Source organism: Apus apus, chromosome 1, assembly GCF_020740795.1.
Source record: "Apus apus isolate bApuApu2 chromosome 1, bApuApu2.pri.cur, whole genome shotgun sequence".
Lineage (NCBI taxonomy): Eukaryota > Metazoa > Chordata > Aves > Apodiformes > Apodidae > Apus > Apus apus.
In genome coordinates, this window is record NC_067282.1 from 133,285,908 (window position 1) to 133,301,737 (window position 15,830).

General features: G+C 43.8%; 1 protein-coding gene across 2 annotated transcripts in view; it reads right to left on the reverse strand.

Annotated features, from left to right (window-relative positions):
• Positions 1 to 5,053: 5,053 nt before the first annotated feature.
• ETV6 (ETS variant transcription factor 6) overlaps positions 5,054 to 15,830 on the reverse strand; it is a 137,441-nt gene continuing 126,664 nt past the window's right edge. For both annotated transcript variants that reach the window (XM_051635957.1, XM_051635948.1), the window contains exons 6-8: positions 11,746 to 11,888; positions 8,876 to 8,976; positions 5,054 to 5,532 (exon numbers count right to left, since the gene is read on the reverse strand). In XM_051635957.1, coding sequence (XP_051491917.1) covers positions 5,427 to 5,532; positions 8,876 to 8,976; positions 11,746 to 11,888 — 350 coding nt within the window. In that variant the 3' untranslated portion in view covers positions 5,054 to 5,426. The remainder of the gene's footprint in view (positions 5,533 to 8,875; positions 8,977 to 11,745; positions 11,889 to 15,830) is intronic.

Genomic DNA, 15,830 nt, shown 5'->3' on the forward strand with positions numbered 1-15,830 from the left:
TTAGGCAGCTGTGCAGTGAGAGCAAAGCTTGAACTGAAATGTGTCCCTTTCCTTCCTCCCTCTCCACCCCCCTCCTCCTTGCTGGGCCTGGTGGGATGGCAGCCTGCATTCAGCCATTTCTTCTGAAACAGCTCATGAACTGGGGCACCTTTCTCCTATCAGGTGGGTAAACTTGGGCAGGATTTCCAGTTGCACCATGCTTTGCATGGGGTGTGAAGGGATGGTGCTTTCTGCAGCAGAACTAGGGTGAATCCAGTGTAGCCAGCAGATCCCTGGGTGCATGGGAATCCAGTATGGAGAGAGCTGTCACGTGGTAGATCCATCTGGTGCTGTGCTATGAGAATATTTACACCAACACACCCGTCCTTTCTTTCAGGTGATAAATTAATTAAGCTTGGTTTTTGCTTTATGCTGTGGTAGTGTATCCTCTCTCTCCTCCTGCCCTCACATCTTTTGCAGGTGGCTTTTTCTGCCTTACTCAGAAGCTGCTTGGGCTTCAAGCTGAAGTCAGGATTGTCTGAATCATACAAGTCTTTGAGGGGAAAAAAGCATGTGCTTGTTTGCTCGTGCTTCACAAGTGGAGTTTCATCTGGGAGGAGTGAAAACCTTTTTGCTAAGTATTACTTTAAAATTAGTTTCTACATAATTAAAAAATGCTGCTGTCAGTACCTCACTGGCAGCCTCTCTCAGTCCCAGCGGTGCATGAACAGTCACTCAGGTCCTCTTTGACACCCTTGAAAAATCTCTCCTGGTCAGCACTGACCCCAGGCCTGTGGTAGCCCACAAATGTTTGCATCATCCGTGTTCCCTGTGCTGGTGGTGCCCTGGTCACATTGCTTTACAGCTGAATTAACTTTGAAGAGGAGAGGAAAATGGGAGAGCATGTGCTGCTGGGCCTCTTCTGTCCTTCAGCCTCCAATGGATGCTTCTAACATCTCTCTGGGCTCAAAACTAATTCTTGAGCTAGGCCTCATCCTCATGCAGCAAAGGAATTACTCCAAGGGACAGCCTGAACTTTTCCAAAGAATGTCCCCCAGGGAAAATCCAGGCTCTGTTCATGCACGTTTGGGCATGGGAAGCCTGCAGGTTTCTTCACCTGATTGAAAACAGCTGCAATGTGCTGTAGATACTTGGGTACCATAGTTCTTAGAAAGGACAGACCCTGTAGTAATGATTTCACCAACAAAATTTGGCATTCCCACTTTTATATTAAATTTTTTTTTATTGAGATGATGTAATTACAGGCATTTTAAAAATTATTTGCAACTCACTGGCCCTGAGAATAGGCTTTTTTGTTTGTTTTTGTTTTGTTACATTCATTTGATTCAGTCCCTTAGCCCCACACCTTAAAAAACCAAACAGCCATCATCAATAAAAACAGACTAGAATTTTATTTTATTTTTTTAAAAAAAAAAAAGACCTCAAACTGGTGCAATCTGGATTTGCACATGGTTGCAGTTTGTCAAAGAGCTCTGGAGAATACATGCATGGAGTCTGACGTCTGGGGAGGGTGGCAGCAACTTAGTGTTCGCAGAATGGGGCCCAGTAGTGTCCTTGGGATGGAAAAGCAGTTAAAAGGTTTCAAACTTAAGAAAACGTTCTGCTGTGGAATGGCAACATGTCCTACCTGACTGGCCTGTGGCTTGTTTAGACTTGTAGGAAGCTGATGGCAATGAAGGTCCCAACATAACTGCACAGTGCGAAGATCTGCTGTTGGGTGTTGAGGTTGACAGGGACCTCTGGAGGTCACCTGGCCCAACCTCCCCCTACTTAAGCAGGCCCACCTAGGGCCAGTTGCCCAGGACTGTGTCCAGGTGACTTCTGTGTATCTCCAAGGATGACACCCTTTCTCCCTTTTCACGCTTTGGTGGCAAAGACAGAATGTTTGGCTGCTTTGCTGCTGGCAAGTTCTACACTGGGAAATCATAAACCTGGGAGAAGGGGGGGGGGGGGGGGGGTGGGGGGGGGGGGGGGGGGGGGGGGGGGTGTGTCAGGGTTGATGGAAAGACAATGCTACCTTTGCTGCCCACATGGGCAACCAAGTGCTCCCTTGGCTCAGGCCGTTAATGCTCTGTTTCCACTCCATGCATCTACCAGTTGTATGTGAGGTAGAAGGGATGCTGTCTACTGCAGCTGCCCTGCCCTGGCTTTATTTTATATATTTTTTTTCTTAGTCATAGCTGGTAAACTTGCTTCCAGGATGCCAGGAGCAGTTCAAATCTTGCAGCTCCCACAACAGATCCCAAGCCCCTGCAGTTCTGGCAGCCAGTGTCACCTGTGCCACTGCCTGCAGCACCAGGCAGGCCAGGCAGAAGGGAAGGGACAGCACCAGCCAGGAAGGGCCGCTGGGGGATCGTCCTGCTCCATGTGCAAAGGCTGTTTTCACCCCAGTTAGTGTCAGCCTTGAGAGAACGTCTCTGTGGTAGTGGTGGAGAAATTGTCTGAAGATGTCTTTTACATGTGAACTGGAAGAGTTTCCAACAACCACCAGATTATTTTTTTCCCTTTGATTTAGATTCTGCAGGTGCAAGTGACTGCATTTTTGGTAAAGGTGAACATTTCCTCTACAAAATTTCCCCTAGGAAATCTCCCTATGGGACAAGACAGGTGATTTCAGGATTCTTTGCTTTTTCTTGTCTTATCCAGTGCTGAGCTTTGTTTTCTAGCATATGCAGTGAGCATATGGGTTAATACTGGTGGATTGTCTCTCGTTCTCTGCTTTTTTTTCAGTGTGCATCTTGGCCATGACAAAAACCGGTGGCTCATCAGAGCACTTTTATCTAGAAGGTCCCTATCATCTTTTTTTTCCCCTCACCATCTTACAACAGTAGGTGCAGCAGGCAGCAGAAAATAATGCAGTTACACAGTTGTCACAGCTAGAGAAGTAAAGGTTATGAATTGTTCTCTGCACAACCTTGATTTCTTTCTACCACCAAACACCCTAAGAAACATGAGAAACCAGGAAAAGCGTTTCTGTACATTGATGCTTCTGATCACACTTTGTCGTCACCACACCTGCTCAACCCAGCTCCTGAGACATGGCCTCAGCTTGGGTGTCCTTGAGCAAGGTGACAGAGTAATTGCTTGGCCCCTTGGTTTTGAGGGACCTTTGGTTTCAGGTCTGTGACCACTGAAGTCAGCATCTCCCCATCTCACACCTCCTGAGCTCCAAGGACTTCTGAGTCACAGCAGAGGCAGGGGACAGATTGTCTGCTCATCTTTCTCATACACACTACTATGTCTTTTCTTTTGGGACAGAAAAAGTCAAGTGTGTGATGTGCTGGGACTTGTAACATATTGACTAATTTAATAAAAAAAGGTGCCTTGAAAAGCCTAGGGAGATAGGTATGCCCTGTTGTTTCTCATCAGACACTGGCTCTGAAAAATCTTTCCTCTTTGTAAGATGCCCATCTCCACCCTTAACACAGCTGTTTCTTCTACAACCTGGGACTCAAGATTTCGTCTTTTGTGAGACTGGACTATCTCTGAATAAACACAGGGGACACTTAATTGCTGAGTGCTTTTTCCTGGATAGATCAACCCTCTTGTTAAACATGTGGCAAGATCATATGTGTTGTTATAATAGCTGATAAAATCTCTCTCATGGGAATGTACCTTGTGTTTTGGTTGAAACGGATTAGATTAGCTAATTTATTTTTTTTTTCCATTTCTAGTATGCATGTTCCTATAAAAGCAGCTTTCTGTTTTAATGACCTGGTGTGGACGTGCTTTCTTCCAGATACCATGTGATTCCTGCGCAGTTTCTCTCCACACCTTCTGCCTTTGCAAGCAACCTTTCTGCTGCTAGATCTTCCTTCCATTAGAAGAACGACTGATGATGGATTGCTGGACACCTGGACACCACAGACTTTCCCATCATGGTGGCCCCAGCAATGTGAAATGAAAAAGGCCAGTAGTTCCTCTTGTATTGGGTGTAGAGTATTGCTGAGCTTCCTGCAACCAAAGTAGGCATGGCTCTTCACCTCATGGAAAGCACTCTCAGTGCAGCAAGACAAATCAGGGGGGTAAGAAATGGGACACCTTGCAGTTAGAGCAAAACCAAAATTCAAGAAAGCAGCATGGCTGTAGGGTTCCTTTTGCTCTGGTCTTTTAAATCATGTCAAAAATGGGCAAGCTGAGACGAGCTCCCTTGATGGCAGAGCTGTGGGGTGGGGGCGGGTAGTTGGAGGCATACAAAAATCATCAAAACAAAGCCAAAATCAATTACAAGAGATAAGAATAGCTATTTGGTCTCTAGGTCTCCATCATCAGTTTTCAGACGGATGAATCATCTACGTCTCCAGCAACACAAAATGATTCTGGAGAGGTTTCTGAGTAATACAAACCATGTGATGGGTCCCTTTGCTTTCTCCCTACGATCTAAGGAACAGTCCTTCACCTTTCACCACAAAACTGCTCGAAGGTGCAAGAAACAGACTCCCTTTTGCAATTACAGATGCTTCAGCCTCTGCTTTTGCATAGAAAGCTTTGAGCTGAAATTCTGCATTGTGGAAATATTGCGGTGGTTACATATATACACACATATATATATGAAGAGTTTATATATATACACACATATATATGTATTTGTCCCCACTCTCCCTCCCCCCCCTCCATTCTATCACTTCTTTGCTAGAGGGAGGGAAAATGTCAACATCAGTCTATTGCAGAGGTTTGTCACATTTATTTTTCTCCTCCTCGGAGCACTTAGGTGATTGGTTTTGGTCCATATTCCAGCAGTTAATGGCCACTCACACGACTCGTCATGAGCCCATGCTATGTTGGGATGATATCCCAGCCTACACGTGAAGGGTGACTCCTCTTCGTTGGACAGGTATGTGTGGTAAATTCTTTTGGTAGCTTCAACACATTTCCCAGTGGCAGCAAATGTAAATGGATCCGAGCAAACTGGAACCCGTGAGCAAATCCCTTCTGTGATGCTATTGTTTTATGCGGTGTTATGTCATGAGATTGGAACAGAAAATGAGTGCTCTATTTCCATAGGAAAGCCTTCCAAAAAAAACAACAAAAAAAGCATAATCTGACGTCTTGTCCTATGTGATATAAGGAAAGTCAAACTGCATGTTTATTAGGGGAAAAAAAAAAAACAACAAAAAAACACAACAAACCCACCCCCCCCCCCCCCAAACTGAAACAAACCAAAAAGAAAAAAAGAACTCAAGGGAGACTTTGTAGGAACAGTGAAGTAGTGCATAAGTCCAGGCTTTCTCCCCTTAACTTTTCTGCCAGCACCACTTCTGCCTGTTAGTTTGTTTTGTTAAGGTGCTTCAGGTCCTGTGTGGTCTTCAAGCTAAGCGGCGACCCCAAGTACTGCTGCTGTGTTGTTATTTCCACTCCCAAACCATGCCAGCCATTTGGGTAGACGTTTATCCCATGGAGCCACAGAGGAGGTGCACCAGTCCCCTTCAGCACTCATCTTCTTGGTATATTTGTTCATCCAGTTCCTGGGATTCAAGGTGCTCGAGGCGGTCTGTTCGGCCACTCATAATCTCATCTGGGGTCTTCATGAACCTGCAAAACAGAGAAACAAGTGGATTTCCCAGTGGTCTCAGCTTTTACCTTCATCAAGACATTGAGGACTCTGAGCTCTACAGCTCCCAGAATCATCTTTGCTGCACCCTCCCAATGACTTAATATTTCCCAGCTTCTCATCAGCATACTGTTGTCTTCCCTTCTCCATACCTGGAAAGGAAACCAAAGAAATCACATGCATTTACCCCTACTCCTTCAAAGTCCAAATTTGAACTAAACCCCACAGTCTTTTTCCAAAGAGTGACATGTACTTATTCTCCCTTGTATGCTGTTGTCATGAAAGATGACAGTGTGCCAGGTACACTCATGGTGTCTGGTGACAGGAAGGCCTTTGTGGCCAGCATATTTCAAAGCAAAAGCACTTGCAAGGTGTGGAGTGGCAGAGGGCTACTCATTTGTGCAGGCTTGTGTGTAGGTGAGTGAAGAGGAATATGAAACACCAAAGGAACAATGATGGAAAAAGCCAGTGACCAAGTCAGAACAAGTTTTGAGAAATGGAAAATGCCCTGAAAGAAAAACCTTTTGGGTTAGGGAACTGTGGGCAAAGACAGTCTCTTCCTCTGTGATTGTAGCAAGCCTAATTGTAATGAAGCAGCATCCTCTGCAAATGAATGCCAGGGCTCCCAGCACTAATGTCTTGATGCAGTAAGTCTGCAGGGGGCTAGAAACAGAAACTGCCTCTGGCCAGGCAGGGCAGCAGTAGGAAATAGGAGAGGAAATTCACCAGCCTGCAGAACAAGCCTGCAGTCTTGATCTCTGCCAGGATGCTTTTGTGTACTACTACTCCACAGAGATAGCACGGAAAAGCTCTATTTTTCTTTCTGAATTTAATGGTGCAGGAAGAGAGAGTGGCACAGGAAGGATGAAATCCTCGTTTTAAACACAAATCAGTTTCCTAACTTCTACATACTTCTGGAGAGATTAGTAAGAAAGATGTTTATGCTGGAAGTGTTACAGAATTGCACGGTCTTTCATTAGCGATGTACTGGCTAGCGTTCAGCAGTACAAAATGTGTTAATCAGAGGAGCTGATTGTACTTCAGGTTGATGATATGCTCAGTATCCTTGCCCCAGAGAAAACAAAACCAACTGGCAGGAGCCTCATTACTATCACTGACCCAGAAAAACCACTGCTGAAGCTAATGGGCAAGACTTGCCTCTTCTTCTCCCTTTGAGGTTATAAAGCTGAGGGCTTTCCACCTGAAAAATCTGGAGTCCCTCAGCAAATGCACAGTACAGCCTGGAACTAACCTTTTCCACCCCTTCTAATTTTGGAAATCATGTGCACATATGCAGTTAGGGAAAAAAAAAAAAAAAGAAAAAAGCTGTGACTCACTGCTGTGTCACTCCCATTTGTATGCTGGAAGAGCACTGCTGGTATAAATGGTGTTACGGTGGTGAAAAACAGGCATACAGAAGTGGTGAATCAGTCCCTGGCTACACAGCAAAAAAGTACCCAAGCCTACAGGGCCAGACTGTGCCCTGATTTAAAGGCTGTGTTTGTCCTGTTCATCTCACGTGAGGATGAAATTAAAATGGGGAGTGAGCCCACTGCCCTCCCTCCCTTCTGCCTGCTCTTTCCTAAACCATGCGGGAAATGGGCTGATGCGAACTACATTGCAGTACTTTGGGTATATCTTTCTTGTTTGTGTTGTGAGACACGTTGAGGAACTCAAAGCATGGGTATTTGTAATTGGACTTGACTAAATTTAAAAACAACCCCAACAACCCAGAACTACAAACCAATGAAGAAACAGCATCCATGACCTTTTTTGTTGCAGAAGACACTCAGGCAACCTGTTGGAAATCCTTCTCTGACTCTATTATTCTGAAAGCTCTGTACAAATATTTGCAGATGACAACTGCCTGCATGTTACTCATGAAGTCACATTTCCTATTACTTCTGTGCTTGCAAGAAATAGCCAAGAAAGGAACATTAATGGCTTGATCTTTTGCAGCTGTTCTTCTTTTTCCCTTCAGATATAAATAGGTCTACCAAAACAACATCAGAAAGTTTTTATTGGGAATTGTGCAAAAAAATGCTTTGTTGTTTTTGGTGGGTTTTTTTCCATTTTCCAAAGGAAATGAGGTTTATATGCTAATGTTTTATGCTAATGTTTTATGTTCCCTGGTGACTTTTGAATCTGTTGGTCAATTTTGGGCAAGCCTGTCAGAGGAACTGAGGTCTCTGAGGGTAGTAAGTTTCTACAGTTTTGAGGAAACAGGCAGCCTGGTTGAGAAGAGACAGACTCCTGTTTTGTTTGTGCTCCCACCAAAGGAGAGGCTCCAAGATAAGCACATACACTATTTAGCATCATTCTGTGGGCAGCACAGTCTTCACACAAGGCCATGGCAATCTAGGTCCCCTTGGTACTGCTGCTGACAGACCAAACTTGTTTTAACTTCCCGCCAAAAAAACCCATGAAAATCGTGTGGTTGATTTTGCTTGTGATCCCTTCTTCCTTTCACTCTCCTTCCCCCATCTAAGTTTCATTCTAAGAGCTGACATAAACAAGACATTCCACAGAATCCTTTTCAGGTGTAGATAGTTTGAGTGCTAATGCAGTTCTGTTAGCTATTTAAGAAAACAAATGCCACCACTGCCTTCTTATTGCTATCATTTCCATGCACATTACTAGATTCAGATCACTGACATCAAAGCAGCCTTTGGCCTGAGTTCAGTGCTCTGTGGGTCAGACATGTCCAATAGGATTCACTGGTCTTGTCTGAAGAGAACTGGACTGCTTTTGCTCTCTGTCAGAAGCACTCATGTTTGTCCAAGTAACTTTAATATTGCTCTGGGCATTACTTCCTAAATTCTTGGTTGTATCACCCAATCCAATCTGTTAGGTTTTAAGAACAGATCTTGCAGGTCCCTCTCTCTTCCTTGAAGGCAGCACCACTGAAGACATGGTCAGAACTTCATTTCTGTGATGCTGATGCACTTGGGGAAATGCCTGACCCCAGCGTAGCTTTCACTGGCAGCTGTGTTTGAGAAGTGAATTTGGAGTGGGTTTTGCAGCAATTTGGCCGAGATCATGAATCATTTAGCTAAGGTCTTAAACAATGGTGCAGCCAGCTTGAAGTGACTGAAAAGACTTCTATTGACTCAACTCATCATTGAAACAGGCTCATATTTTCATAAATTGGTGCAGTTGCCTCAAAGACTGGGAAGCACTTGTCTAGACAGCTTTTACAAATATATGTCCATTGTCACCTGTGTTATAGCTGTGGCAATGAAGCATCCCCCACACAATTCCATCTTCCATCTTCAAAAACTAATTGTCTGTAGAAAGGAATGGCAAAGAAAAGAAAAGAATTACCTGAACAAAAGCCTTTGTCCTGGCTCCTTCCGGATAATATTTAGTTTGTAGTAGTGGCGTAGGGCTCTGGACATTTTCTCGTAAGTCATATTTGTTCTGTTCTGTGTTTTTCAAAAAAAGAAGGCAAAACACGGTGAGGCGATGCATTAAAACCTTCCTAAGCCCCCAGAGGAGCTGCAGAACGATCACAGCTAGCTGAAGTAACTAAGTCAGTTCAGGAAACGAGGTGTTCCATTCTTCTGCTGTTTGCAGGCCCATCCTGCCCCTCCAGCCCTCATCACCAAATTTTTACGCATCTCTTTTCATTCAGGGCAATTTGAGCAATTGAGTCTAACAAAAATTCCAAGTGAGGCTTTTCTAATGTTTCTTGGATCATAAATAACAAAAGGCTTCATCAAACACAAGAAGAGACATTAGATGGAGGGAGATGTTTGTGCTAAGTGGGATGTGACAGGCTTGTTCTTAATGAAACCACTTTTTGTAAAAGCATAAGAACAAGGGCTAACAGACTGAATCTGTCAGCACTCCCTGCTAAGAGCGCTGTTCTTCTGGGATTCCCCTCCATTAACTAGTTAATGCTACAGAGTGCTGTAGAGATTGAGAGCCTGTTTCTCCTCGTTATACAGGTGTAAATCAAGAAGCCCATTAGGTGGCACATCTGCTTCTACGACAGAGCCTCCTCTTCATTTTGCTGACCCTGAAGGCCATAGCCAGAGCACTGCAGGGTGACTGAGTTCCACAAGGCAGAAGTGACAGGCACTGTATTTGGCAGCCCCCACAGTATTGACTTGGGATAGCAGGATCAGTCCCTTAGGCTACATCTACATTAAGAGTATTTTTCTGATACAAGGAGCACTAGTTACTATGCTGGCAAAGAAACTCCCAGCAGAGGCACCTATCCTGGCAAAGCTGTGGTTGCAGGAGTACAAAGTGGCCTCCTTGCCACGGGCAAAACATGCCAAACTAGTAGAAGCATGCTTTTCCTCTGTGAGCATCCATGTTAGGAGTTTGGCTTGGCACAGCTCTCTCAGACCAAGATCAGGCATAAGTCTGTAGTGTTGACCTGGCTTTATTAAATGAGACTGATCCACCTGTCTAAAATGCTCCCTAAGAGCAGACCTCCTCTGCTTGCCCTGACCACAACAGCCCCGCTAAGGGAGGCGACATAAAGAACTCCTGTGGCAATTAAACAGCAACAATGACAATGTTTTCCTTGCAAAATCTAGACCCCACTCACTGGGAAGGCCCCCTGAAAGGCCATGTGGGCTTCTTCCATTTCTTACATGGTAAAAGGCCATTGCGTTTCCCAAGTGGCAGTGGTCTGAGGTAGCTACAGTTCTGGACACACAACGTGAGACCTGATGGCAAGGCCCAATTATTAGCATGGAAGTTGGGGAAGGGCACAACTCTCCATTCCCAGTGTTGCAGCCCAAGACCTCTAAGATAGATGTTCTTGTAAGCCACAAGTCACATGAGAAAATCCTGACCTTATCAAGATTATAAGCTATGTACACTCATATATAGAATCACAGAACAGTTGAGGTTGGAGGGCACTTCTGGAGATCAACTAGTCCAGTCCCACTGCTCAAAGCAGGGTCAACCAGAGACAGCTGCTCAGGACTGTATCCAGTTGGGTTCTAAACATCTCCAAGGGAGACTCCACAGTCTCCTCTGGGCAACCTGCTCAACTTACCAACTTCCTAGTAAAACAATCCCACACCTGGGGTCTCATGAAATATATCAAGGCAAAATGTGAAGTCCCACACCTCCTGGGTTGTTCCTGCCCATGTGAGGGGCTTTACACTGCCCCTTGTTACATTTCATTAATTCCCATTAGACCATTTCTCCACCATGTCCAGGTGTTTGGTGTACCCTCTGGTGTATTAGCCACTCCTCCTGGTTTTCTGCTGTCCAAGGACTTGCTGAGGGAATGCTCTGTCCCCTCATCCAGGTTATTAATGAATATGTTAAACACTACTGGCCCCAGAATCAATCCCTGGAGCAACATCACTGGTGACTAGATTTTGTGCCATTGATCACATCCTTCTCTGCCCAGCAGTTCAGCTACTTTCAGTCTACCTCACTGTATTAGTGGCTAGGTCATACTTCATTCATTTGTCTATGAGGATATTATGGGACACAGTCTCAAAAGTCTTTCTAAAGTATAGATAAACTACATCCACTCTTCTCCCTCCATCCACTGAGCTAACAGTTTCACTGTAGATGACTATCAGGATGGTCAGGCATTACTCCCCTTCTGTAAATCCATGCTGACTACTCATGTATTCATGTCAATATACTCATGTACATAGGCTCATATAGATGTCTCTATACACACTCACCCCAAACTGCAAAAATCAGTATCTGCTGTTAAGAGGACACAGCAGAATTCCACTCTTAAAAGAAAATACATAATCCTGCAGCATTTGGTGTCTGTCACAGGGCAGTGTGTGAAATCTGAATGTTGGTGCAGAGAGGAACACAGGCAGAAAGCTCTGCCAAGGTACAGAATACAGCTCCTTGTAGACCACAAGTAACCAGAACATCCTTAGCATCAGGTTTCAGGAAAAAATGAGATGCCTTGAGAGAGAATGACCGTTAATTCATGTACTCCTTGTAATTTTATAATTAAATACATTTAAAACTAAATGCCTTTAAACCAAACCAACAGGTTCTCTATATGAAGGATAAGTTTCAGTGCTTGAGGCTGGATGCTTTATATTTCTAATGTGTGTAGAATGCAAGATTACAGCTTTCCAGCAGCAGTTTATGTGCACATGCTTTCTTCCTTTCCCCCCTGTTTATGAGGGAATCCTGTGATGTTACACGAGGTGAAGCTCCATGGGAGGAAAACTGCACTGCTTCCTTACCTTGTGGTTTCCCCACAGCCGGGCCAGCCCGTTGGGATCCACTATCCGAAATATTTTGGATTCCTTATCTTCCCATCGGATGAAATTTTCGTACCGGCTGTCAGAAAGCAGCTGATAAACATAATCCCAAAGCAACCTACAGTCTGTGAAGAGAGGAAGAAGAAAATACTGAGTTTTTTTGCCTTGGGATTAATCCTAGAAACTTTTGGGTGGATGTGCAGTGAAAGGACATTTGGGATCAAGGCTGAAACAGCTGCTGCAATCTGAAATGCAAATAGATTGGTTGGTATTGACTGATGTTTGCAAAATGTACTGGAATATACAGCCTTCTCTGATGCATCCCAGTCCTCTTACACTGACTGAGCATCTTTATCACATTAAATAGCTGCTTGAGATTACTTGCTGATCTTAGTTGTGTGTTTATTGTTGCACTGATGCACGTAAAACTACCAGTGTTGGCCCTGATAGTGTTGCTGGCTGTTTCCATGGAGAAATCAACAATCCTGCAACCTGCTCTCCCTGCTTGAGGCTCCCCCTTTCTGTTCTACCGTGAGGGGTCTAAAGCATGGGCAATGTTACAGCTTTCCTATGTATACTACATGTGATATAAAACTGACATCTTCTACCGGTTTTTAATTTGCTTTTTGTTTTATTTTTTGAGGTTCCCAAAAAAAAAAACAACCCTACAAACCCAAGTATTATAATTACTTGAGTGCTACTGAGAGGTTAAATACTTTCTATTTGGATAATTGAATTCAAATTTCCTCTTGGCAAACACTCCTTAGGTCGCTAATTAAAGGTCTAACAGATACTTAGGTTTTAGTTTAGTGTTTTTCAGTTTCATGGCAGTCTCTTGAGACTGAGGCTGCCAACAGCTGAGCTGCTCCTACTTCCTGCTTGCAATGTGTGTGTGCACAGCACAGCATAATAACTGGCAACCATGAAATATGAAAAGTGAATTGCACAGAGCTGGGGGTTCTGCTGCTGTCAGAAACAACAGGGGTTTTATAGCTCAACTGTCCAGATCCCTAAGATGGCTGTAGAGTTGCATTTTACTTTGATAAGCAAAACCAATCTCTGAGAGATGTCTCGTTGGAGTGGTTAAAGGGCAGGCAACTAAAGACATTAGCTTCCAGGTGCTACAATGGATTTATGTCAGCCAGTCTTTCTACTCCTGTCTGTCTGGGATTGGTGCATGTTAAAATGGGGATGATGGCATGTTCAGTATGAGAATATAAAATGGTTTTTGAAAAGAGAGACAAAACACATTTAATGAGCACACCTGAAATGGCCAGAGATACTAACATTATTGATGGCATTTCTCATTTTCAAACTGTAAAGAGTATCTCTGAAACCTGCACTGTCTCTAAAACTAGAGCTTTGTTTGCCAGTGCCCTTACTGTAGACCCCAACAGTCCTACAGAGTTTTGTGAGCAGTGAGTTTTGAAGAGATGACATCTGGCAAAAACTGCAGGTTCCCATCCTAACTGAAATGCACCCCAATGGTCACCTCAACTGTGATACCTACAAGAGGAGGAATGTGAAAGGAATGAGGCAGTCAGATTTTTTTGTTGAGAAAAACATTTTGTTCATTATCAGTTTTCACATAAAAAATATCCATGCCATTCCCATTCAAAAGTGTTCTGGGTTTTAATTTAAAAAATGGAACCCACTTCCATTTTTTTTTCCATTAATGGCTGAAAATGTTGTTCAGTAATAGCTTCCTCTCACCCACAGCAAGGTACCTGCAGCTGGGAGCAGGACAGAAAAGAATTCCCCTTGGCATGCATTTGCCAATGACCAGCCTAGACGGGTCCCTTCTTGGCACATGGATGTGGAGGAGCCCTTCTTTCTCTCCACCCCAACTCCACATCGCCTACACAGCCCAGCTGCCTGCACAGAAGGTCTGTAGAAGGGCGTGGAATTGAAAGGTTCAGGCTGCCACTTGAATTGCTGTCATCTTTCCTCTCACACATTCACAAAACTCTCTTCTTCCATCACCTTTCCAACCATGACTTTTCACATACACACACTCAGTCTTTTAGACATGCATATTTAAAAAAAAAGTTTTGTTTTCTAGACTTCATTTATAAGGAACAAGGGAAGGGAGATTATATTGCTCTACTGATCTGTGCCTTTTAAAAATGTGGGAGGTGCTCAAGTAAGGGGCACAATAAGGGCCACATGCGTGGTTTCTTGACACACATGCAATTTATTCTTAAACTCTTTCAATGATTTTTTTTAGTGCAAGATTCTTAATTAAAAAGAAATAATTAAAAAAAACGAACAACACAAACTTTAACCATCTTTCCTTCAATTCCTCTTACTCCCCAGGGCATATTTTAGCAGTTGATCAGAGCTGGTAATTCAGTCCAAGATGTCTGGGTAGCAAATTATTGGAGTAACAACAAAACTTCAGACTCTAAGAGGTAGGATTCCAGATTCGTTATTAGAATGGGTTATTTTTTAGAATGGATTCAGGCTAAGCATGAATATAAATAGTCCTCAAATCAGAAGAACTCAGATCTGCATCTTGAGATCTTCACAAGAAAATTCCCAAGTGATCAAGGCCTCATCCCATATTCTAAAATGACTGAGCTGCCCAGACTTGCAGAGGTATTCAGTAGGCTGGTGGAATTCACAAAAAAACCTCAACCGCCCAAGTATCTTAGCCCTCTAAATCTCTGTTTGTTTCAACAAGAAAATGGAAAATTCTTGAAAACTGTTTGGCTCCTACAACCACTTAAAAACTTGTCTTCAAAAGCTACACTTGTCTATCAGTAAATTTAGATACATGGCTGAGTTGCAATAATTTAATGAGCTGGCATGCAGCAATGCAACTGTGGCAACTGTATCGCAAGCCATTGCAAATAGGAAATAAAAAGCATTAACTTTGAAGATCAGTAGAAGAGATTAAGGATGACTGCATTTCTTCTCACCTCTGCTGAGGTCTGAGTGTGCACACTGTTATCACAGACCACCTGATGCTTGGCAGCACAACTTAGTTAAATACATATGGTCTAAATCAGTTTGCCTTATTTCACATGGGAGACCTATAGGAATTTGAGCAGAGGCTTTGCTTCTTTAACTACAAATCATTTACACCCTGGGTATCTTTCTCCACAGACTACACAGTAAAAAAAAGAGATGTTCTGGAGGGGTCTCCCTGACTGACAGCAACTAAATAATCTACCATTATTAGGCCATTTTTAATAGGGCAAGAAACCACAGGTCAAAGGCTACCTGGTAACTCTTGGTGAAATAAATGAATTTGGAGTATAGTAGAGCCCATCTCTAGTAAACTGCAGCCTATGAAACTGGTGAAAACCCAAGAAGAGGTAACCCTAGAAAATGCTATTAAGAGGAGCTTCTCCACTGGGAAAAGATACACCTCAACAGAAGGCTGGTGAAGACAATACAAAAAGTAGCATCCTCCAGGCAGGTCAAAGCTGTCACATGTATTTTCAGGAAGGATGGAGAAACTGCAGGAGGGACTTGCATGTGGATGGCTGCTTTGTAACATTCGTTTGAGGAAAATCCGGATGGTGTGAATGACTCCATGAAGACTAAATAACTTACTTGCTGTCAGAAGGCCTCCAAAGGAGCAGTCACATGAGGAACTCTCCATAGAGAGGGTGTGCTGGCTGGTAAGCGATGGCAAGAAAGCACACGGATCTTGCTGAGGTCCAGCACACTTAGAAGTGTGGGAAATTCAATAGGGCAGTTGAGTCAGGGCTGGTACCTAAATTGTTTGGGCATGATGCAAATTCCCGCCTTTTGGCTAAAATAAGCTGACTTAGAAAGTAACTGTGTCTCTGCAGTGCAGGGAAACATCATTTCCCCCTAACAAACATCACAGAATCACAGAACCTTAGCGGCTGGAAGGGACCTCGAAGGATCATCCAGTCCAACCCCCCTGCCAGAGCAGGGTCACCCAGAGCACATCACACAGGAACGTGTCCAGGGGGGTTTGAATGTCTCCAGCGAAGGAGACTCCACAGCCTCTCTGGGCAGCCTGTTCCAGGGCTCTGTCACTCTCACAGTAAAGAAGTTTTTTCTGATGTTTACATGGAACCTCCTATGCT